At 49.0% G+C, this 24,096-nt stretch overlaps 1 protein-coding gene across 2 annotated transcripts in view; it reads right to left on the bottom strand.

Annotated features, from left to right (window-relative positions):
• LOC147097724 (uncharacterized) overlaps positions 1–23,449 on the bottom strand; it is a 342,880-nt gene extending 319,431 nt beyond the window's left edge. The window contains exon 1 of one of the 2 annotated variants that reach the window (XM_085971762.1): positions 22,938–23,449. In XM_085971762.1, coding sequence (XP_085827888.1) covers positions 22,938–23,028 — 91 coding nt within the window. In that variant the 5' untranslated portion in view covers positions 23,029–23,449. The remainder of the gene's footprint in view (positions 1–22,937) is intronic. The other variant, XM_085971763.1, reaches the window with a different exon arrangement.
• Between the last annotated feature and the right edge of the window lie 647 nt (positions 23,450–24,096).

Below are 24,096 nucleotides of genomic sequence, written 5' to 3'. Positions count from 1 at the left end.
TGCACCTTCTCTTTGCCCGGAGTGCAGTACGGAGAGAAAATGTAAATAAAAAAAAGACACAGTCCCATTTACCAAATACTCTGGATCAACTCAGTGTGCTAACGTGGGCAGACTCAAATGTGTTTCACAAGATAGCTGCACTAAAAGGAACTCGTATGTGGTAACTGAGAAAGCAACCCTTTAAAAGGTAGCAGACGGGCTGAGCTTCTGGACAGCGAGCATGCCTAATGCATCGGAGCGATCTTTATCTTGTTTATGAAGCAACTCAGCTTCCAGAGGCGCCCGAATTCCCCACGAGCAGAAGTCGACAATCAGCCTGAAGTGACCGCACTCAGACAGCCAGCATTCCATCAATTGATCAAGTGCCTCCAACCTCGACCTCTCTGCCCTCTCCTGTCATCTTCAATGGTGCTTTCCCCCAGGCTACCAATATTTTCAACGATCCTCTTCCCCACCCCCCAAAAAAAAGACTGGTCATGAACTTAGTGTCCAAACATGTACATCCATCACCTTTTGGTAGAACTATTTGTTTGCTCTCAGCTTGAACACACAGCTCTGATGAGGAGACATTCCTCCCAGAGACGTTTCTCTCAGTCCTTCTTTCGCCTCATTTTCCGTGCATTTCTCGCTGTTTAAATTCAGGCCCCAATGTGCCAATTGAATCTGCCTCCCACTGCCCCACAATCCTTCCACCTTTTTCTCTGGTGTCAGCCGTGGCTGAGTGGGCCGCGCTCTCGCCTCTGAGTCAGAAGGTCGTGGGTTCAAGTCCCACTCCAGAGACTTGAGCATAAAATCCAGGCTGACACTCCCAGTGCAGTGCTGAGGGAGCACCGCACTGTCGGAGGGGCATTACTGAGGGAGCGCCGCACTGTCGGAGGGGCAGTACTGAGGGAGCGCCGCACTGTCGGAGGGGCAGTACTGAGGGAGCGCCGTACTGTCGGAGGGGCAGTACTGAGGGAGCGCCGCACTGTCGGAGGGGCAGTACTGAGGGAGTGCTGCACTGTCGGAGGGTCAGTACTGAGGGAGCGCTGCACTGTTGGAGGGGCAGTACTGAGGGAGCGCTGCACTGTTGGAGGGGCAGTACTGAGGGAGCGCTGCACTGTCGGAGGGGCAGTACTGAGGGAGTGCTGCATTGTCGGAGACAGTACTGAGGGAGTGCCACACTGTCGGAGGGGCAGTACTGAGGGAGCGCTGTACTGTCAGATGTGCAGCACTCCCTCAGTCTGCCCTCTCAGGTGGACGTAAAAGATCCCGCGGCCACTATTTCTAAGAAGAGCAGGGGGAGTTCTCCCCGGTGTCTGGGACAATATTTATCTAATTTTCACTCAAAAACAGATGATCTGGTCATTATCACATTGCTGTTTGTGGGAGCTTGCTGTGCATGATTTGGCTAGCGCGTTTCCCACATTACAACAGTGACAATACCTCAAAAGGACTTCACTGGTTGTAAAGCACTTCAGGATGTCCTGAGGTCGTGAAAGGTGCAAACCGCCACACTCAACTGTTCATACTTATGTGCTGCACTTTTTGCCAAATAACTAATTAAATTGCTGGAGTCACCATTGTCTAAACTTACATGCTGCCTTCCCATTGGCAGTTCCTTTCTTTTCTTCTACTCCACGATCTGTGCATTCTCCTTGAAGTGGGAGCGCACTGCAGACTTTCCCCACTATACCAGTAAACTTTGTGCTATCCGGCACCGACGGGACCGAGCTGTTGCAGTTCCCTCAAAACTGCCGGACAAACCAGCGTTAATGTTGAAGCTATTCAGCTCCGTATCTGGCAACAAACACTGTTGCTTAGCAACAGCTTCTAAACAGTCGGCCGTACCTTGGAAGCGTCTGTGTCGCTTAGCAACAGCTTCAGAGAGGCTTTGCAGAGCCTGACTGTTGGAAAAAAAAGACACGAGAAGAAAAAAAACCTAACAAAACGGCTCCTGATTTTTGCCGGTGGCTCGAGCTTGCCGGACATACAACCTCCGGATAACACAAAGTTTCCTGTACTCAGCTATAACAATAATAATCATAATCATAATCAACTTTATTGTCATTGTTAGTGCACAAGTGCAGTACAACGAAATGTAGGCTTGCGGCTCCCGAGAGTGTACATTTTGATTAAGACATTTAACATTCAACATTCATTTGGCTTGTAATACATAAACATAATAAAGTGCATTGGCAGATGTGCAGGCTTTAGAGTTTATTTGTAGAGTTCAGTAGGATGACAGCCCTGGGAAAGAAGCTGTTCCTAAATCTGGTCGTTCGGGTGCGAATGCATCTGTAGCGTCTCCCAGATGGCAGGGGGGGCGAGCAAACTGTGGCTGGGGTGGGTAGGGTCTTTGATGATGGTCAGTGACCTCCGTAAACAGCGTTTCTGGTAGATGTTCTCTATGGTCGGTAGCCAGGTGCCGGTAATGCATCCCAATCAACCAGTTCTACTGTAGCTTAAGATACAGGTACCTACAAGACCCAATCCAGGCTCGTCCCCCTGGGATACATGCAACTAAAACGGCCAATGAGTGGACACCTAGAAAAACTGGGACTGTTCTCCTTAGAGCAGAGAAGGTTAAGAGAGATTGAACATGAGGGGTTTTGATAGGGTGAATGAGGAGAAACGGCTTCCACTGGCGGGAGGGTCGGTAAGCAGAGGAGACAGATTGAAGATAATTGACAAAAGAACCAGACGGGGGGGAGAGGAGCAGAAAATATATTTACGCTGTGAGTTGCGATGATCTGGAATACCCTGCCTGGTGGAACAGATTCAATAGTAACTTTCAAAAGGGCTTGGCAAATATATCAAAGCTGTAGAAACTTATATTAATTTCAGATGGAGCAGATGTGGATTCTAGTACAAACCGACTGTTCAAATGGTGATTTTGCACCATTATGGTGCCGTTTTATTGTTGTGCACTCAATGTCTATGAGTGAATGTGTTCAGTTTCAGGCCAAGTGATTATCATGCGTTTAACCTACATTTTGACTTTCCTTTAACATGTTAATTACTCTTCCACTTAATCCCGTCTGACACCAGTGACAAGATCGCAGTCTGGTTTCGGCACCAAAATATTGAACGTTCTTCCGTCTCTCAGTGATCCCGCGTCCCACTCAAATTACTTGCAGTTTGAGTGCAGCTCAGTCCCAGTATGGCACCTTGCCATCAATCTGTTCAAAGTAACAAGAGCTTTCTCCGTCTTCCATCCCCTCAAAAAAAAACGGGATCGTTCTTTGGCATGCATAGCGTCAGTTTATCTCAACGAGTGGTACTCGCACCTCGGAGTCAGGAGGTTGCGACTTCAAGCCCTATTCCAGGAAGTTGAGCACGTAACCTAGGCCGGCGCTCCGGTGCGGTACATTGCAAGAGGCGCGTCCTTTGAACCAGACACATCGAGGCCACCAGTTTGCCGGTTCAGACAGACACTGAGGATCCTGTGGGACTACGAGAAGTGCAGAGGTGTTGTCCTAGTCAGGTCGACAACACCAAAAGGAGATTGACAATCTGGAGATAATTATGGCCGTGCAGCATAGATTTACTGGAATGATACTCGGACTCCAAGGGTTACCTTACTAGGAGAGATTACACAAACTGTAGAGTTGTATCCCTGGAATTTCGGAGATTAAAGTGTGATTTGATCGAAGTTTTCAAAGATATTAATGGAGAACTGAGAGGCAATGTTCCCTCTAAAAAATGTTTTGGTGGCGGAACTTTAAATTTGTTGCTCGGCTGCGCACGCACGGTGACGTAAGAAAACTACTAGGCACTTGGTCTAAGCGTTAAACAAAGCTTTAATCAACTGTTTTACAACATGGAGGTCTAGTTGTGTCCTTCACTAGTTCCTGTTAAGAATGTCCTGCGCAAGCTGGGCCCATGCCCGAGTATTTATACTCTCCCTGGACAGCGCCACCCGCAGGCCGCTCAGTATTATTTCATAAGTCTTTCTTTCATGAATGACTGATTCATGTCAGACGGTGTCTTAGAGGGAACAGCTTGCGAGCAGCCTGCCGTGCACGTGCGCAGCCAGGAGGGACCATTGCTGATTGGTCGATAGAAAGAAACTATTTCCGCTGGTTGGGGAGTCTAGGACTGGGGGGCATAGTCTAAAAATTAGAGCCAGACCTTTCAGGAGTGAAATTAGCAAACACTTCTACACACAAAGGGTGGTAGAAGTTTGGAACTCTCTTCTGCAAATGGCAATTGATGCTAGGTCAAATCTGTTAACCAAGGGTATTAAGGGTTATGGGCCAAAGGCGGGTATATGGAGTTAGGTCACAGATCAGCCATGATCTCATTGAATGTCAGAACAGGCTCGAGGGGCTGAATGGCCTCCTCCTTGCCCTATGTTCCTAAGCTGCTTCATTTACCTGCACTATGTGAAATGCTGTGAGACATGTTGTCTTTTTAGAGTGTTGAAGCAAAATTATATTTGGACTCAGACACTCCAGTTTCCAGACACTTCACTCAGCTTGAATCTCACTGACCAGCGCAGGGCACCATCTCCGACCTCACTGACCAGCGCATCACCAGCTCCGACCTCACTGACCAGCGCAGGGCACCAGCTCGGACCTCACTGACCAGCGTATCACCAGCTCGGACCTCACTAACCAGCGCAGGGCACCAACTCGGACCTCACTGACCAGCGCAGGACCACCAACTCGGACCTCACTGACCAGCGCAGGACCACCAACTCGGACCTCACTGACCAGCGCAGGGCACCAGCTCGGACCTCACTGACCAGCACATCACCAGCTCTGACCTCACTGACCAGCGCATCACCAGCTCGGACCTCACTGACCAGCGCATCACCATCTCTAACCTCACTAACCAGCGCAGGGCACCAGCTCCGACCTCACTGACCAGCGCAGGGCACCAGCTCGGACCTCACTGACCAGCACATCAACAGCTCGGACCTCACTGACCAGCGCATCACCAGCTCGGACCTCACTGACCAGCGCATCACCAGCTCGGACCTCACTGACCAGCGCATCACCAGCTCGGACCTCACTGACCAGCACATCACCAGCTCGGACCTCACTGACCAGCGCAGGGCACCAGCTCTGACCTCACTGACCAGTGCAGGACCATCAGCTCTGACCTCACTGACCAGCGCATCACCAGCTCGGACCTCACTGACCAGCGCAGGACCACCAGCTCAGACCTCACTGACCAGCGCATCACCAGCTCGGACCTCACTGACCAGCGCATCACCAGCTCGGACCTCACTGACCAGCGCATCACCAGCTCGGACCTCACTGACCAGCACATCACCAGCTCGGACCTCACTGACCAGCGCAGGGCACCAGCTCTGACCTCACTGACCAGTGCAGGACCATCAGCTCTGACCTCACTGACCAGCGCATCACCAGCTCGGACCTCACTGACCAGCGCAGGACCACCAGCTCTGACCTCACTGACCAGCGCATCACCAGCTCGGACCTCATTGACCAGCGCAGAGCACCTCATTCCCACTGCAGCTGCTCAATCGCATGAATGTTTGTGACCAGTTGCTCAGAGTTTTATCTCAGTTTTCATAAAAGTTCATACAAATTTATGCGGTCGGATATAATGACGTCACCATGTGTTCATTCACCTTAAAGGCCCCTTCTCCACCTACAAATAGAGCAAAAATCTTTCTTAGTCCAATGACTTGCTCAGATCTTCTCTTCTACGTACACTGAAAGTCAAAAGTAAGTCACTGTCTACAAAGTGTATTGAGAGGTTTCTCCGCGGTGCGATAAGGTGCTTACATGAATTCAAGTATTTTCTTTGTTACGAGAAGGCTACGTAAACGTGGGAGAGCAACGCAATGTGTTACTCTTCCAAGAGGCAGGCCTGGAGCCCGTATTGAGTCATCGGCTGGTGCCTACGCCTGATATAAACCCTCTGGATCCACTAAGGCACCCTCTGAGCCTCCACACCAGGGCTTGAGCATGTCCTCCAAGAAGATACAGAAATGCAGCACGCACAGAAAATGCTGCAGAGTCAAAGGTGCCACGCTTTGGATGAGACATTAAACAGTGGCCCCCAATCAGCCAGTTCCAGTGGTTCAAGTGGACATTAAAAGATCACCCAGGACCACAACAACAAGTTGCAATTATATAGTGCCTTTAACGAAGTAAATATATCCCAAGGCGCTACACAGGAGAGTAATCAGGCAAAATTTGACACTGAGCCAAATAAGGAACTATTAGGGCAGGTGACCAAGAACTTGGTCAAAGAGGTAGATTTTAAGGAGGCCCTTAAAAGGAGGAAAGAGAAGTAGAGGGGTTTTAGGGAGAGAATTCCAGAGCTTAGGGCCCAGGCAGCTGAAGGCACGGCCGCCAATGGTGGAGCGATGGAAATTGGGGATGTGCACCAGGCCAGAATTGGTGGAGCGCAGAGATCTCGGGGTGGGGGGGTGGGTTGTGGGGTTGTAGGAGGTTACAGAGATAGGGAGGGGGCAAGGCCATGGAGGGATTTGAACATGAGGATGAGAATGTTAAAATTGAGACGTTGCCGGGCCGGGTGCGAGCACAGGGGGCGATGGGTGAACGGGGACTTGGTGCGAGCAGAGTTTTGGATTAGCTCAAGTTGACGCAGGGTGCAAGGTGGCAGGCCAGCCAGGAGAGCAAGGGAAGAGTCATAAAATAGATAAACTGGTCATTCACCCCATTGCTGTTTGCGAGTTTATTGCTGGTGTGGAATGGCTTGCTGCATTTACCTATGTAACAAATCACCACACTTCAACTCATTCAATGCATCTACTGTGCTTTGATAGACTATAAAGGTGAGTGTTTGTTATACTCAACGAGGTTCCACAAACAGCAATGAATGGGCAGTTACTATGAAACCCACCCCATGATGCAGGTTGAGTAGATTCCCTCAAAGAAGCATTGGCCCAGAAATTCGGGTCGGGGGCTTCCCGCGGGTGCAAGCCCCCGACCTGCACTTACCTAGCGCGCCGGCCGTTGAGCTGTGGGCCCGCGTGGGATTCCGATCCTGGGCCTGCTCCAACTGCCGGCGCGCAGTGCTTGCGTATCCCAGGGGCGCAGTTAGTTCGATGCGTCCCCTGGGATCACGTGGGCCATGGAGAGCCAATGGTAGCAGGGAATGCTTCATTCATAAGTTTGACAGGAAGACCTGTCAAACCTATAAATACAATAAGCCCCAAAAACATCACTAAAACTTCAAATAATTTTTTTTTAACACATCACATTTTTAAAATAACTATAAATTACATAAAATAACTACTTTAAACAATAGTTTAAATTTTTGAAAAAATTAATTACATTTTCTAACGGGGCTAAAAATAAACTTACCTTTCTTTAAAGTATTTAAAAATAATAAACCTGTGGAAAAAATGTTTTAATTTTAATTAATTCACCACTTACCTTGTAAAAAGCAGGCCTTGCACCTGCTTTTTACATGTGTAACTCCTGGAGACTTACCCTCCCAGAGAAACCTGCAAAAAAAACAAAAGTTCCAGGCGTACGCGCTGCCTCTCCGGCGCACGCGTTCGACCTGTGAACACCTTCCTTTAAGGGAACGGATGTTCCGGTTTCCCGCGCATGCGCAGTGCATGCACGAAACCGGCACTTCCATTGGGCCCTACGGGTGAGTACCCCATGCGTACTCACCCGTGGAGACCCGAATTTCTGGGCCAATGTGAAGTACTTTTGAATTGTAGTCACTGTTTAGGAATTATCTGACCCAACACCGCCTTCAGTGTGCCAGTGCAGTCTTCGGTCGCCTGAGGAAGAGAGTGTTTGAAGACCAGGACCTCAAACCCGGCACCAAGCTCATGGTCTACAGGGCAGTAGTGATACCCGCCCTCCTGTATGCCTCAGAGACATGGACCATGTACAGCAGGCACCTCAAAGCACTGGAGAGGTACCACCAATGCTGCCTCTGCAAGATCCTGCAAATCCATTGGCAGGATAGGCGCACCAACGTCAGTGTTCTCGCTCAGGCCAACATCCCCAGCATCGAAGCTCTGACCACGCTCAATCAGCTCCGATGGACGGGTCACATTGTCCACATGCCTGATACGAGACTCCCAAAACAAGCGCTCTACCCGGAGCTCCGGCATGGCAAGAGAGCCCCAGGTGGGCAGAGGAAACGCTTCAAGGACACCCTCAAAGCCTCCTTGAAAAAGTGTAACATCCCCACCAACACCCTGGAATCCCTGGCCCAAGACCGTACAAAGTGGAGGAGAAGCATCCAGGAAGGCGCCGAACACCTCGAGTCTCTTCACCGGGAGCAAGCGGAAGCCAAGCGCTGGCAACGCAAGGAGCGCACGTCAACCCAAGCACCCCACCCACCCGCCCCTTCAACCACCGTCTGCCCCACCTGTGACAGAGACTGTAGGTCCCACATTGGACTCATCAGTCACCTGAGAACTCATTTTTAATGTGGAAGCAAGTCATCCTCGGTTCCGAGGGACTGCCAAAGAAGAAGAAGAAGAAGAAGAAGAAGAGTTGGATACTTCCATCCCCGAGGGCTGGGCTCCAACACAGATGCCAAAACTGAAAGTAAAAGAAAGTACTGGCGTTTATATGGAACCATGCATGGACATCCCAAAACGCTGAAGTACTTTTGAAGCGTAGTCACTGTTGTCAAACTGCGCACAGCAAGCTCCCACAAACAGCAATGTGATAATGATCAGATCATCTGTTATAGATGTTGATTGATTGAGAGATAAATATTGACCAGGACACCGAGGAGATCTCCCCTGCTCTTCTTCGAAATAGTGCCGTGGGATCTTTTACATTCATCTGAGGGGACAGATGGGGTCTCATCTCATCCGAAAGACGTCACCTCCGACAGTGCAGCGCTCCCTCAACACTGCGATGAAGTGTCAGGTTTTGTGTTCAAGTAATCTCTAATTGAAGCAAGTCTGCAGTAGCGACAACACTGTGGTTAGTGATAGAAAAGCTGTCCTCAGGGCACCTCCCTTGACTGATTGAAAGTTGAAACTAACGGAGGAACCGCCCTAAAGCACGCCCTACCCAAAGTCCTCGTCACAAGCTGTCTTTATAGTGGGGTTGGTGAGGGAGGTTACACCTTCGGCACCGAACAGCAGGCCCCAAACAACCAGTGGGAATAAAGCTGCTGAGCTCTCCGAGGCTGGAGTCCTGGAAGATCCCGGTAAAAAAGAAAAAAAACAAAAAGGGGGTTCTTCCTGAACACTGACTTTGGTGAATCTGGTGGCATTAGGTAGGGGTTGCTGACTGATCTGTGAGCCCTGCCGTTTGGTAAGCAGCCGTGAAGACCTTCTCACCGCCCCTAATATAAAAGCAGCTGTTGATGGGGCTAACCTAGGAGAGCATCTTTCTCTTTCAATCTCCCCCCACCTACCGATGACACTGATTCATGCTGGTTGTCCTCCAATAACTCACCTGAATGGCCATTCTTTACGTCCGAGCCCAAGAGGCTACTGGTCTGTGGGGTCAAGGGGGCCATCGCAATCCCATGCACTTCCCAACAAGGGTCACTGCCTAACGATCATGAACGTGAACCCTGGCGGCTTTCCCTTTAACTGCACACCCTGGGATAAAAGGCCCGACAGCGGAAAAATTACTTCCACATTTAAAAAGGAAACGCACAAATCTTGCCGCTGTTGCTTAGAGAAGGGGGAAAATCCCATGCTGAGCTCAGAGGTTTGTGAAGAGCAATGACAAGACTTGGCAACCCGAGCCAATTCTTTACGCCTGCAAAAGAAATCCTTGCAAAGGTTTATCTGTATCTTGAGAACATCTTTGAAACTGTAAGTCTAGCAGCTGAAATAATCTCTTCCTGGCAGCTGTCCCTCACCTCCCGCCAGCTCTACATTGTTAGCAACCCTTCACAGTTTTAACACCTTCACTCCTGCCTGCTGTCAGCTTTTATCGCCGTGCTAAAGAACAATCTAACAGGGAGCGCCTCCGTTTATATTAGCACCTTATCAGAAGGTCGTAGGTTCAAGCCCCACCCCTAGGACTAGAGCACATAACCCAGGCTGACACTTCCAGTGCAGTACCGAGGGAGTGCCGCACTGGCGGAGGTGCTGCCTTTCGGATGAAACGTTAAACCCGAGGCCCCGTCTGCCTGTTCAGGTAGGTGTTAAAGTCTCCATGGCACTATTCAAAGAGCAGGGGGTGCTCCTGGTGCCCTGGCCAACATTGGTCCCTCCAAAGACTACTAGCGGCGGGTTAACTGGTTATTCATCTCATGCGCTGTTCCCGAGACCTTGCTGTGCGCCTATTGGCTGCCGCGTTGGACTAACTAACAATGCAGACTACAATTAAAGGAGTAATTAATTGGCTGTAATTCTTGTTATGATACTCTGAGGATTTGAAAGATCTCTGTCTAAATGCAGGTCCATTCTCGGTTTTGTCTCAGAAACATATTCAAGTGTTTCACACGAATTACTTAGAAGTGCCGACCGCATAGAGTTTGCTCAATAAACCATGAGGTACTTGCATAGTTTGGATCAATGAAGAGCAATGCCCACACATTGCCCTTCCCCGTGCTAGCACAGAGCCCACGTCTTCTTCTAGTTTCTCTACTGTTTCTCTACTATCTCCATGATGCCCTCATCATGTCCATGAGACTCACCTCCTACTCCCTTGACCCCATTCCAGCTAAACTGCTGACCAGCCAACTTTTCTTTCCTTCCTCACCCCGATATCAGCCGACGCATAAATTGTCCCCTCTCCTCAAACACTAACCCCCCCTTTCAAAATCACCATCATCGCCGCCCCACCCCCCCACTCAATAAATCTGCCTGTCCTTTCAAACTACAATTCCATCTCCAATCTCCATTTCTTCTTCACAGTCCTTGAATGTGTTGTTGCCTCCCAAATCCATGCCCATCTTTCCCGCGACTCCATGTTTGAATCCCTCCAATCAGGTAACGCCCCTGCCACAGCTCTGAAACGCCCTGAATCAAAAGTGCAAATGACATCATCTGTGACTGGCGCATCATCCCTCCTCGACCTCTCTGCAGCCAGAACCAGGGGTCACAGTCTAAGGATAAGGGGTAAGCCATTTAGGACTGAGATGAGGAGGAATTTCTTCACCCAGAGAGTGGTGAACCTGTGGAATTCTCTACCACAGAACGCAGTTGAGGCCAATTCATTAAATATATTCGAGAAGGAGTTGGATATATTTCTTAAGGCTAAAGGGATCAGGGGATATGGGGAGAAGGCAGGGACAGGGTACTGAATTTGGATGATCAACCATGATCTCATTAAATGGCGGAGCAGGCTCGAGGGGCCGAATGGCTTACTCCTGTTCCTATCTTCTATGTTTCTATGTTTGAAACGGTCGACCACACCATCCCCTCCCCTCCAATGCCTCTCCTCCGTTGTCCAACTCCCAGGGACTGCCTTTGCTTGGCTACACTCTTGCTTGTGCAGTCGTAGCCAGAGCACCGCCACAATGCTACCTCTGCAGTTTGCCAAGGATCTGTCATTGGCTTCCTCCTCTATCTCACGTACGTGCTGCTGAAGACATGGGGATCAGCTACCGCACATGCGCTGAGGACACCCAGCTGTACCGCTCCAGCCCCTCTCTCTCTCTCTCTCTTCCAATCCCTTCACCGCCTCTGTGCGGTCAGATGACTTGTCCGACATCCAGTCTGGGATGAGCTGAAGTTTCCTCCAGTTAAACATTGGGAAGGCCAGTGCCTTAGACTTGGGCCTCCACCACAAACTCAGTACCCAGGAAACTCTTATCTGGCACCGACGGGACCGGCGTGGTGCCGGTTTATCAAAAAGTCCGGATTACAGAGAGGTATAGTAAAAGGTACGAGAGCCCCGTACACGGTCACAGATCCAGGCGTCCCTGTTGCTTGGCAACAGGAGCAGGAACCCCGGCCACAGACCAAGCGTCCCTGTTGCTTAGCAACAAGTGCAGGCACCCCGGTTACACGGCCACAGATCCAGGAACGGCCACTAATATGAAGTAAAACTTACCTGAACCTACTCTTGAATTTTGCCGGTTAAGAGATTTCCGGTTATTTAAGTGCCGGTAAATCGAGAGTTTCCTGTACTATGCCACTGATTCCATTACCTGGATGTGCACTTCTGGTAAAACTTTGTCCAGAGGACAGAGCCGCAAAACCATAGCTCCAGGATTCTGCTATCGGGATCTGGGAGCTAGTTTTGCCAATGTAATCTGGCAGGAAAAGGGGAAGGATGTGATGATAGAGGGTTAGTGCCCAGACACTGCTGGGCAGCAATGGGACATGAGTCTTGATTTTTCACTCTGCCACCGTGGCCAGATGCCAACTGGAACAAAGGGAAACTTCACTACAGGACGTATAGGGTCAATAGCTTCATTAAGCAGTCCTATTTTAATAGGACCCTTTCATTTGTACGGAAGATGGGGATAAGCTTGCCTCCCAATAAGATGTCCTTGCTGGACAGCAAGAAAGAAAGAGAAGAGGATCTGCCACTGAATCCCAACTCGCTGAACCGGCCATGAATGGGAGGCCCATGGAAGAGCCAAGGCAGCCGAGATCCAGGCACGAAGGGGAGACGGGTTGCAATTCACCCCCAGGCCCCATTCCAAGTACCTGCGGCAGTGTGATAGCCCCAAGAGTCCCAGAAGGACGTTCGTCCCACCGCAGTACTTTATGAGGATCTCCGCTCAGGTGGTGCGCACTTGTATAGTTGCTCCACAGCCCTGCTCAGTGAGACACAGAAGTCACAAGTTCAAAACAGGGAGCCTCAGCTATCCTTTACCGCTTTTTTTCAAAAGAGAGATGAACCTTCCAAAAAAAAAAGCAATTAAACACTGAACACTTTGTCCATATCAGTTTTTTTTTAAAATAATTTTGTTCAAACAGGGCTATTAAAGTATTTATAGTCCTGGAAACAGGCCATTCGGCCCAACTAGTTCGTGCCAGTGTTTATGCTCCACACCAGCCTCCTCCCGCCCCTCTAACCCCGCATCCTTCTAACCCACATCAGGGGCAGGAGTCATTGATCCAACGCAAAAAAAACCTGCACCAACGTGTAGAGCTGAAGCTGGACTACCTCAGAATAAAAGCTGCACCTCTCCTAATGTAAACTTGGCGCCTGCCGAAAAATCTCAATACCCCCGGAGGAGAAAGTATGAAGAGTTTAAGTTGAAGTCTTCTGAATTATAACGTGCTTCTCCACCCAGTATAGGGTGTTTACCTGAGGGGAGTCAATTTAGGATAATTTAGATGAATTAAAGGTGTCAATGAACTCCTGCGATTAATGGAGCCTGGAATGCCTAAATGTGATTATGTCATTCATGCATATAATTGTCCTAAGGAAACTAGTGACGGCATAGATTATCTAATTCAATCAAGGACTGTATATTATTCTCCATGATATATATAAGCTGTATTTCCCCTCCCATAAACAATGTCTGCTCTTGCTCTAAATCGCACACATCGCACTTTAGGAAGGATGTGAAGGCCTTAGAGAGGGTGCAGAAAAGATTGACAAGAATGGTTCCAGGGATGAAGGACTTCAGTTACGTGGATAGACTGGAGAAGCTGGGGTTGTTCTCCTTAGAGCAGAGAAGGTTGAGAGGAGATTTCATAGAGATGTTCAAAATCATGAGGGGTCTGGACAGAGTAGATAGAGAGAAACTGTTCCCATTGGCGAAAGGGTCGAGAACCAGAGGACACAGATTTAAGGTGATTGGCAGAAGAACCAAAGGCGACATGAGGACAAACTTTTTCACGCAGCGAGTGGTGAGGACCTGGAATGCACTGCCTGAGAGGATGGTGGAGGCAGACTCAATTGTGGCTTTCTAAAGGGAATTGGATAAATACCTGAAGGAAAAAAATTGCAGGGCTACGGGGAAAGGGCGGGGGAGCGGGATTGGCTGTGAGGAGGATGCCAAGAAACTCCAGGATGATTTGGACAGGTTGGGTGATTGGGCAAAAGCATGGCAGATGCAATATAACGTGGATAAATGTGAGGTTATCCACTTTGGTGGCAAAAACAGGAAGGCAGATTATTATCTGAATGGCAATAGATTGGGAGAAGGGGAAGTGCAACGAGACCTGGGTGTCCTTGTGCACCAGTCGCTGAAGGTAAGCATGCAGGTGCAGCAGGCGGTTAAGAAGGCAAATGGCATGTTGGCCTTCGTAGCGAGAGGGTTTGAGTACAGGAACAAGGATGTCTTGCTGCAGTTATACAGGGCTTTGGTGAGACCACATCTTGAGTATTGTGTGCAGTTTTGGTCGCCTTATCTGAGGAAGGATGTTCTTGCCATGGAAGGAGTTCAGCGAAGATTCACCAGGCTGATACCTGGGATGGCAGGAATGACGTATGAGGAGAGATTGGGTCGGTTGGGCTTGTACTTGCTGGAGTTTAGAAGAATGAGAAGGGATCTCAATGAAACTTATAAAATTCTGACAGGACTGGACAGACTAGATACAGGAAGGATGTTCCCGATGGCGGGGGAGTCCAGAACCAGGGGTCACAGTCTAAGGATAAGGGGTAGGCCATTTAGGACAGAAATGAGGAGGAATTTCTTCACCCAGAGAGTGGTGAACCTGTGGAATTCTCTACCACAGAAGGCAGTAGAGGCCAATACGTTAAATATATTCAAGACAGAGTTGGATATATTTCTTAAGGCTAAAGGGATCAAGGGATATGGGGAGAAAGCAGGGACCGGGTACTGAATTTGGATGATCAGCCATGATCGCATTGAATGGCGGAGCAGGCTCGAGGGCCCGAATGGCCGACTCCTGCTCCTATCTTCTATGTTTCTACGTTTCTAAGTGCTCTTGCAGAGAGCCGGCACGGGCTCGACGGGCCGAATAGCCTCCTTCTGTGCTGTAACCATTCTATGATTCTAAGATGGTAAGAGAGAGGTGGGCAATGGGTGGCCACCAGCAGGTATGTTTGTTGAGTCAGTCAAGAACATGCAGATATTCTGCAACGCTACATGCAAAGTTTCTCAGATTCCAAATGCTGCCCTCGTTCTTTATATTTTTTCCAAGGTTGGCACAGAAATTAGCATAAAACTCTGTGCGACATTGAAGTGTGAAGACCAGGTAATGGAATCAGTGGCAAGCGTACGGAGTTTGTGGTGGAGGCCCAAGTCTAAGGCTTTGGCCTTCCAAGCGTTTAACTGGAGGAAACTTCAGCTCATCCCAGACTGGATGTCAGACAAGTCGTCCAACAGCACAGAGCAGGCGAAGGGATAGATAGATAGATAGATAGATAGAGAGAGAGAGAGAGAGAGAGAGGGAGGGAGGGGCTGGAGCAGTACAGCTGGGTGTCCTCAGGGCATGTGCGGCAGCTGACCCCCATGTCTTCAGCAGCATGTACGTGAGATAGAAGAGGAAGCCAATGACAGATCCTTGGCAAACTGCTGAGGTAGCATTGTGGCGGTGCTCTGGCTACGACTGCACAAGTAAGAGTGTAACCAAGCAAAGGCAGTCCCAGGGAGTTGGACAACGGAGGAGAGGCGTTGGAGGGGAGGGGATGGTGTGGTCGACCGTTTCGAAGGCCGCAGGGAGGTCGAGGAGGGATGATGCACCAGTCACAGATGATGTCATTTGCACTTTTGATTCAGAGCGTTTCAGAGCTGTGGCAGGGACGGATACCTGACTGGAGGGATTCAAACATGAAGTTGTGGGCAAGGATTTGGGAGGCAACAAGTTCAAGGACTGTGAAGAAGAAAAGGAGGTTGGAGATGGGGCGGTAGTTTGCAAGGACAGGTGGATTTATTGACCGGGAAGGGGGGTGGGGGGGGGGGGGGAATAGTGCCTGAGGAGAGGAACTAATTTATATGTCAGCTAATATGGGGGTGAGGAAGGAAAGAAAAGTTGGCTGATCAGCAGTATAGCTGGAATTGGGTCAAGGGAGTAGGAGGTGGGTCTCATGGACAAGATGAGCTCAAAGAGGGCATCATGGAGATAGTAGAGAAACAGTAGAGAAGAAGCAATATAAACGAAAGGGTCAATTCTAAAGGGGGTACATGAACAGAGAGACCTGGGGTTATATGTGCACAAATCATTGAAGGTGGGAGGGCAGGTTGAAAAAGTGGTTAAAAAGCTTACGGGATCCTGGGCTTCATAAATAGAGGCATAGAGTACAAAAGCAAGGAAGTTATGATGAACCTGTATAAAACACTGTTCCGACCTCAACCGGAATATTGTGTCCAATTCTGGGCACCGCACTTTAGGAAGGATGTGAAGGCTTTAGAGAGGGTGCAGAAAAGATTTACGAGAATGATTCCAGGGATGAGGGACTTTAGTTACGTGGATAGACTGGGAGAAGCTGAGGTTGTTCTCCTTGGAGCAGAGAAGGTTGAGAGGAGATTTGATGGAGGTGTTCAAAATCATGAGGGGTCTGGACAGAGTAGTTAGAGAGAAACTGTTCCCATTGGCGAAAGGGTCGGGAGCCAGAGGACACAGATTTAAGGTGATTGGCAGAAAAACCAAAGGCGACATGAGGAAAAACTTTTTTCACGTAGCGAGTGGTGAGGATCTGGAATGCACTGCCTGAGAGGGTGGCGGAGGCAGACTCAATCTTGGCTTTCAAAAGGGAATTGGATAAGTACCTGAAGGAAAAACAATTGCAGGGCTACGGGGAAAGGGCAGGGGAGTGGGACTGGCAGAGAGCCGGCCTGGGCTTGACAGGCCGAATGGCCTCCTTTTGTGCTGTAACCAAGCTATGATTCTACATCCGCTCTGTGCTCGGGCAGAGAAGAGGTGTTGCTGCTTGGGCATCAGCAGGGGAGGCCAGCAGCAGAGACAGAACAGATTTCTCCCCTTCGCAACTAACTCACTGCCTGTGCAGTTTCGCACACATGAATAAATGGCCATTTGGCAGCGCAATCAGTGGGCTGGTGGCACCATGCCCCAGAATGAGTCAGCACAGACAGGAGAGGAGGGCAGAACAGTGCAGGAAAAGACAACTTCAAAAGGAAGTTCCAAGGGATCTTCCTTAATTGGAGACACTGGACTCGGCTCTCCGATCCCAACCCTGACAAGAAGCCCATTCATTTTAATGGGTTGAATCGGCAGTAGCCTCCTAGGCCACTTTATTTATTACATGGCCATAAATCATCACCCCAGTGGCGAGTTCGAGAACAAACATCCTGCTGCAGAAACTCCACTGCTCAGCCACCATAGAAAATTCCCGCAGTGATTGATATTTTATCTGCATTACAGCTAACTTCATAGAATCATAGAAAGTTACAGCACGGAAGGAGGCCATTTCAGTCCCTCCAATAAGGTTTTCTATTTTTTCCCCCTGGTTTCTACCAACAGTGACAACCATCAATGTCTTGATGGCAATCGGTTCACCGCTCTGATTATAAAGATGCCCCTTGCAATTTACAAGAAACTTTCGATTTACCGGCACCTAAATAACTGGAAATCTCGGTTAACCGGCAAAATTCAGGAGTAGGTTCAGGTAAGTTTTATTACTTTTTTTACTCCATTTGTTGCTGTGCAAGGGTGTGGCTGCAGCTGTTGCTAAGCTACAGAGACGCTTGCAACTTGTGGCCATTGTTCTGAAGCAACAGGGTTTGTTGCTTTATACGGAGCTCTCAGCTCCGTATCTTTTACTATAGCGTTCGGTTATCCGGAATTTTTGATGAACCGGCACCACGTCGGTCCCGTCCATGCCGGATAAAAAAAAGTTTCCTGTACATTGGCTCCCGGTCCGGCAACGCCTCGACTTTCAAATTCTCATCCTCCTGTTCAAGCCCCTCCATGGGCCTCACCACCGCCCCCCTATCTCTGTAATCTCCTCCAGCCCTACAACCCCATGCCCCCCCTCCTTCGAGATCTCTGCGCTCCTCCAATTCTGACCTCTTGAGCATCCCCAATTTCCATTGGCGGCTGTGCCTTCAGCTGCCTGGATCCCAAGTTCAGGAATTCCCTCTCTACCTCTCTTTCCTCCTTTAAGACGCTCCTTAAAGCCCACCTCTTTGACCAAGCTTTTGATCACCCGTCCTAATATCTCCTTTTGTGGCTCTGTGTTGGATTTTGTTTGATAATCGCTCCTGTGAAGCGCCTTGGGACATTTTACTAACGTCAAAGGAGCTATATAAAGGCAAGTTGTTGTTGTTGTAAACAGCATGGCCCAACTTTGGCAGAAGCACTCAATACATTCCAGCAAGTCTGAATGACAAACATCCCCGGGGTTTAAACATACACACGTCAGCTTAGGTCTAGTAAACTCTGCTGCTGAATCTCAGACACTGCCCATCACGAGTCATTTATTCTCATATATCCAGTCTGGCACTCAGCAAAAAAGAGCGACGCTGAAGTGAAACCAACCCGTAATTAGACCCATTGTTCTGTGCTAGACTGCTCCGGGAGGGGGAAAAAGTCGTAATACTGTACGGTGAACAAAACCTCAGACAGAATCAGCGCGACGTATTCAGCACCTGAACAACAGACACTGTTGTACGAAGCAGCTGATATTACAGGAGGGGTGGTAGGGGCCGAAAGCAGCGTTTTAACATAGAAACATAGAAGATAGGAGCAGGAGTAGGCCATTCAGCCCCTCGAGCCTGCTCCACCATTCAATGTGATCATGGCTGATCATACAAACTCAGTACCCTGTCCCTGCCTTCTCCCCATATCCCTTGATCCCTTTAGCCTTAAGAAATATATCTAACTCCTTCTTGAATATATTTAATGAATTGGCCTCAACTGCCTTCTGTGGTAGAGAATTCCACAGATTCACCACTCCCTGGGTGAAGAAATTTCTCCTCATCTCTGTCCTAAATGGCTTACCCCTTATCCTTAGACTGTAACCCCTGGTTCTGGACTCCCCCGCCATCGGGAACATCCTTCCTGCATCTAGTCTGTCCAGTCCTGTTAGAATTTTATGTTTCAATGAGATCCCCTCTCATTCTTCTAAACTCCAGCGAGTACAAGCCCAATCGACCCAATCTCTCCTCATACGTCATTCCTGCCATCCCAGGTATCAGTCTGGTGAATCTTCGCTGCACTCCCTCCATGGCAAGAACATCCTTCGCGACCAAAACTGCACACAATTTTAGACTGCCACATTGGAGGGTTCCTCATCCCAGCCATACACTGATGTCGGCAGTTGCCAGTGTTCATCAGCTACCCTTACTTGTTCTGTGTTCAGCAAATGCTGTCTGTTTGTCCACATCTGGTACTGCACGCCCTGGCCTGTCTAACTATCCATCCGGGTGTAGCATTCGCACCTCTTCGAGTCAGAAGGTCGTGGGTTCAAGACCCGCACCAGCGACCCGAGTGCAAAATCTAGGCTGACACTCCCAGTGCAGTGCTGAGGGAGTGCTGCACTGCTGGTGGTGCAGGAGACATTAAACCCGAGGCCCCCCATCTGCCCTCTCAGGTGGATGTAAAAGATGCCACGGCACTCTTTCGGAGAAGAGCAGGGGCGTTTCTCCTGGCTAATATTTACCCCTCAACAAAAACAGATGATGATCAGGTCATTGCCTTGTTGCTGTTTCTGGGATCTTGCTGTGCGCACATTGGCTGCCACATTTCCTACATTGCAAGAATGACTACACTTCAAAAAAAGTGGCTGTAAGGCGCTTTGGGGCTGTTATAAATCTCATCATCGTAAAGAATCTACTCAGGAAATAACGCTGGACGGCCAGCTGGTGCAAGGAGTATAAATACTCGGGCGTGGGCCCAGCTTTCCAGGGACATTTTGTAAGACAGGCACTAGTGAAGTACAACTAGACCTCCATGTTCTGAAACAAGTGCGTAGTGAGTTTTATTACATCAGGGACATCTTGAGATTGTGAAAGGCGCTATAGAAATGCAAGTCTTTCTTTCTTTACCTGGTCCTGTACACTAAACCGGGAGTGGTACTGCAGGAAAGGTCTGCTGCCTGGACTAGCATACCCTCAGAGCAAGACGACATGCACTTGTGGGCGGGGCAATTCTGATGAGGTTGAAAGTGCTACACCATAAAACCGAGATGGACAATTAACATTGTGCCAAGTTCAATGTACAACTATAGGTAAAGTTCATTTGGATCATATCAGTATTGGCGAGCAGGACAAGCCACGATGGTATTCATTCCCAGAGTGTCTTAGAGCAGCAGAGGAACCATATACACACTGTGAATCAACCACAGGTATCGTGTGCGCTCTTTGAAATGAATGAAGCACGCCCCCTTTCAATGCACCCGCTATGCAGTCATCCCAACATGAGCTTAAAAGGTCAGCAGAATCGTTACATCCATCCTAAAAGGTTTAATCCTCAATGAGGCACGCTTCCCTAGGAATGGGTGGAGGCCATTCAGCCCCTCCAGCCTGCTCTGCCATCCAATTAGATCATGGCTGACCATAAATATGTGGCTTGCAGGGGTACGACAGCATAGTGGTTATGTTACCGGAATAAAAAGGAATCCCTGGCCCCAGACCGCACAAAGTGGAGGAGAAGCATCCGGGAAGACGCCGAACACCTCGAGTCTCTTCGCCGGGAGCAAGCGGAAGCCAAGCGCAAACAGCGGAAGGAGCGCACGTCAACCCAAGCACCCCACCCACCCGCCCCTTCAACCACCGTCTGCCCCACCTGTGACAGAGACTGTAGGTCCCGCATCGGACTCATCAGTCACCTGAGAACTCATTTTTAATGTGGAAGCAAGTCATCCTCGGTTCTGAGGGACTGCCTAAGAAGAAGGAAGGAAGGAATAAAAAGCTAGTATCAGTAATGGTGACCATGAAACCACCGGATTGTCATAGAAACCCATCACTAATGTCCTTTCGGGAAGGAAATCTGCTGTCCTTACCCGGTCTGGCCTGTATGTGACTCCAGACCCAGAGCAATGTGGTTGACTCTTAACTGCTCTCTGAAATGGCCCAGCTGTCTACAACTAAAGCAGACACATGGGAACACCACCACCTCCAGGTTCCCCTCCAAGTCACACAATATCCTGACTGGGAAGTATATCGGCCGTTCCTTCATCGTCGCTGGGTCAAAATCCTGGAACTCCCTCCCTAACAGCACTGTGGGAGCACCTTCACCGCACGGACTGCAGCGGTTCAAGAAGGCGGCTCACCACCACCTTCTCAAGGGCAACTAGGGATGGACAATAAATGCTGGCCTCGCCAGCAACGCCCACATCCCATGAACGAATATTTTTTTAAAAAGCCTGAAATTCCTTCATCTCAAAGACAAGACAGTGACAGTGAAGAGCGAGTGCACGACAAGTGTCATTACAATGGTCAATTCTTTTAAAATCAAACCAAAAGCCTGTGTGAGGGACTCCCTTACAAGGCAGACGGTTCCAACAGGCTGGCTGGAAGGCAGTGGGTACAATGGCCATGATGATTTCTGTGACATCACCGCATTCCAATGGAAACTGTGTGGGAGGCGCTTTTGAGCAGCTAAGGCAGCAGCTCCTGTCTGGACCTCGACAGGGAAATCCGTGGGGAAACTGCAGCCGGAAAGTGGATTAAAAAATGGACGGCGATCTATGGACAGGCTACGATTCTGCGGCAGTTTGCTCCCAAAACTCCAGGCGGCCAAGTTAGCCACCGGGGCAAGTCCACATAGGAAACCGACACTATACATGGGCAAACGTCCCACAGTGTGTGTCTTATTCATTTTTTTTCTTAAGCTGTGAACTGCTGTAAAACTTGCAGCATTGGATTTTTACAGTGATGGCTATTGAATTGTGCCATCTCATTGGTGCGCAGTTCGACAGCTTAGAGACTCGAGGAAGTGGTCTCACTCGTCTTGACCGGGGTCATATGGGTGGACAGACAGACCAAAATAAAAATCTCACAGGAGACGACCATTCAGCCCCTCGAGCCTGTTCCGACATTCAATTGGATCATGGCTGATCTGTTAACTACCCGAAGACAAATGCCCCACCCCACCCCACCCCGCACCCCAACCCCACAGCGCTTTAAAAATCGAGCTTGGCTCTTGTCGGCAATTGAAGGAGTGGCACGGAAGGTGGCAACATCTGCTGCTGGGGCCAGCCTGCCCGCAGAAGGTGACAACATGCACCCAGGGGGAATCCCCATTAAAGTTGGCAACGCCACACTATAACACGTAGAAGGACAATTGGCACGGAGCCAGGCTCAATGCGCAACGATACAAAAAGTACTACCCACTCTCCAGCTTCGGGGCGCTGAATGATGCCAATGGGTGGGGTCCACCAAAATTAGCCGTGACAATCAGAATGGGACTTGCCATGGCAATCCGAGTCTGTGCTCAACTCCCCCATAATAGAAAATCATCTAGACATGATTTTTTTTTTTCCAAATTGCCACCCTAACCGTGACATGGTTGTTAGTTTAAGTATATCGTTGCCTCTTTAAGAACAAGTTGCCCCTTTAAGAATAGCAATGTATTCCTGCAGCCGTGAAGTATCTGCAGTCAAACCATCACAAATGTTACCGTACAGTTCAAGTGCATCTTGTAAATGACGACAGGATTGTAAAGATAATTAAAAGGAATACGCGCTGATACTCTAAACAGTTGGCAAATGAGGCTGTTAGTGAAAGTGCAAAGCACATCCCCACTGACGCTGCACACACAGGCCAAGCTTACATGCCAGCGAATCTTGTCCCATCTAATTGGAACAATTTATGGGACGTCTTGACACAAGGAATAAACAGAATGACAATCAAAAGAAGCAGGAACAACAATTGTCGGTCCGGGTCTGACAGCAAATTTACTGAAGGCATCAGACTCTTTTAAAAATCTCAAGACAAACGAACTTTGCAAAGGAAAACTGCACACACGGGAGTTCTTAAAAGTTAACCCCGAGCAAAACTTTTAACAGAGATCTCTCAGTCCGATTGCAAAGTGGCCATCCACTCCACTCCACTCCACTGTAATTCAATAGCTCCCCATTCCAAAAAAAACAAAATCTCCACGATTAACCACTTTGTTCTTCAAAACTTAATATCACGGATGCGAAAGAAACCAGTGAAGGAGGGGTGCTGGGGAGGAGGTTGTTCAACAAAATGCTGGGTTGAGAAATTACATTCGCAAAAACGCTTACCTGCTGCGGCAGTTGGAAGCTGGTGTAGAATTATGGCAAGTACAATCACATTGGCTTCCAGTAGTCCCCTTCTCGTCTTCCACCAATCCATCTCCAAATGACATGAACTTCCCAGCTGTATTATTTCTTTCTCCCCACCCCCCCTAAGCCAGCTTGTTTGGAAGGGCCGGCTGCTGAGACTCCTGTATGTGCATGTGTCTTTATATAAGGTCCTGTGCAGCCATGAGTTCCTGCAAAGCAAGGTTAGTTAGCCCCCTCTCTCCTCTCTGGCCACTGATTACATCAGTGTTGCTCTGGACATTTTTTTTTTAAGGAGGGGGTGTGTGTGGAGAGAGAGAGAGAGAGGGGGTGGGGAAGAGATGAGTGCTTTTTTTTAAAGTTTGAGAAAGTTACAGCCTATTTTGTTCCCCCCATAAGTCTGGTGAAAAAAATCTGGAGAGAGACAGACAGAGACAGAGAGAGAAATATAGTTCCTGCGATCACATTGACACTGACAAAAGCTCAGCCAATCAAAGCTGGGCTCCGCTCACAGCCTACCCTGCTAGCCGTCCAGCTAGCTCTGCCCTGCCATTGGTCCAAAGTTTAGTTACAGCCGGGCTCTCCGCAACTTCCCATTGGCTACATTTCCTGGTCAATTTCTTTATTTCCCCCACCTCCCGCCTGGGAAAAGCAACAAGCTTGTTCGCGGTCCCGGGACACTTTGCAGAGAAAGGGAAGTTTTTGTGTGCGTGTGTGCATTTGAAGGGCATTGCTCGGATTCCCATCCGAAGGGGGCGTGCTACTTAACTCTTGGAAAGTTTCGATGCACTTAAAACAGATGCTAATTGAAAAGGGCTGGTTTCTCGCAAAAGGCAATGCATGCATATATATTTTTAATTCAAACGTGTTTTAAAAATATAATGTGGTATGCCGAAATCGTCTGCTCTATAGAGAAAAAAAAAGATTTTCCAAGTGGTTTTGCACCGAAAATTGTATAAATATCAAGGAGAATTTATTTTTGAGCTGTAATGTGCCAATTCAAGTGTTAGTCGTGGCTCAGTGGGCAGCACCCTCACCTCTGGGTCAAAAGGTTGTGGGTTTAAGTCCCCACTCCAGGTAGTTGAGCACATAACCCCGGCTGGCGCTCCCAGTGTAGTGCTGAGGGAGTGCTGCACTGTCG

The sequence above is a fragment of the Somniosus microcephalus genome, chromosome 31 (assembly GCF_052327205.1).
Source record: "Somniosus microcephalus isolate GS21.2 chromosome 31, FLI_Smic_1.0, whole genome shotgun sequence".
In the NCBI taxonomy this organism is placed as follows: domain Eukaryota; kingdom Metazoa; phylum Chordata; class Chondrichthyes; order Squaliformes; family Somniosidae; genus Somniosus; species Somniosus microcephalus.
Note: the sequence above shows the minus strand (reverse complement) of the source record. Positions and strands in the feature narration are given on the sequence as shown.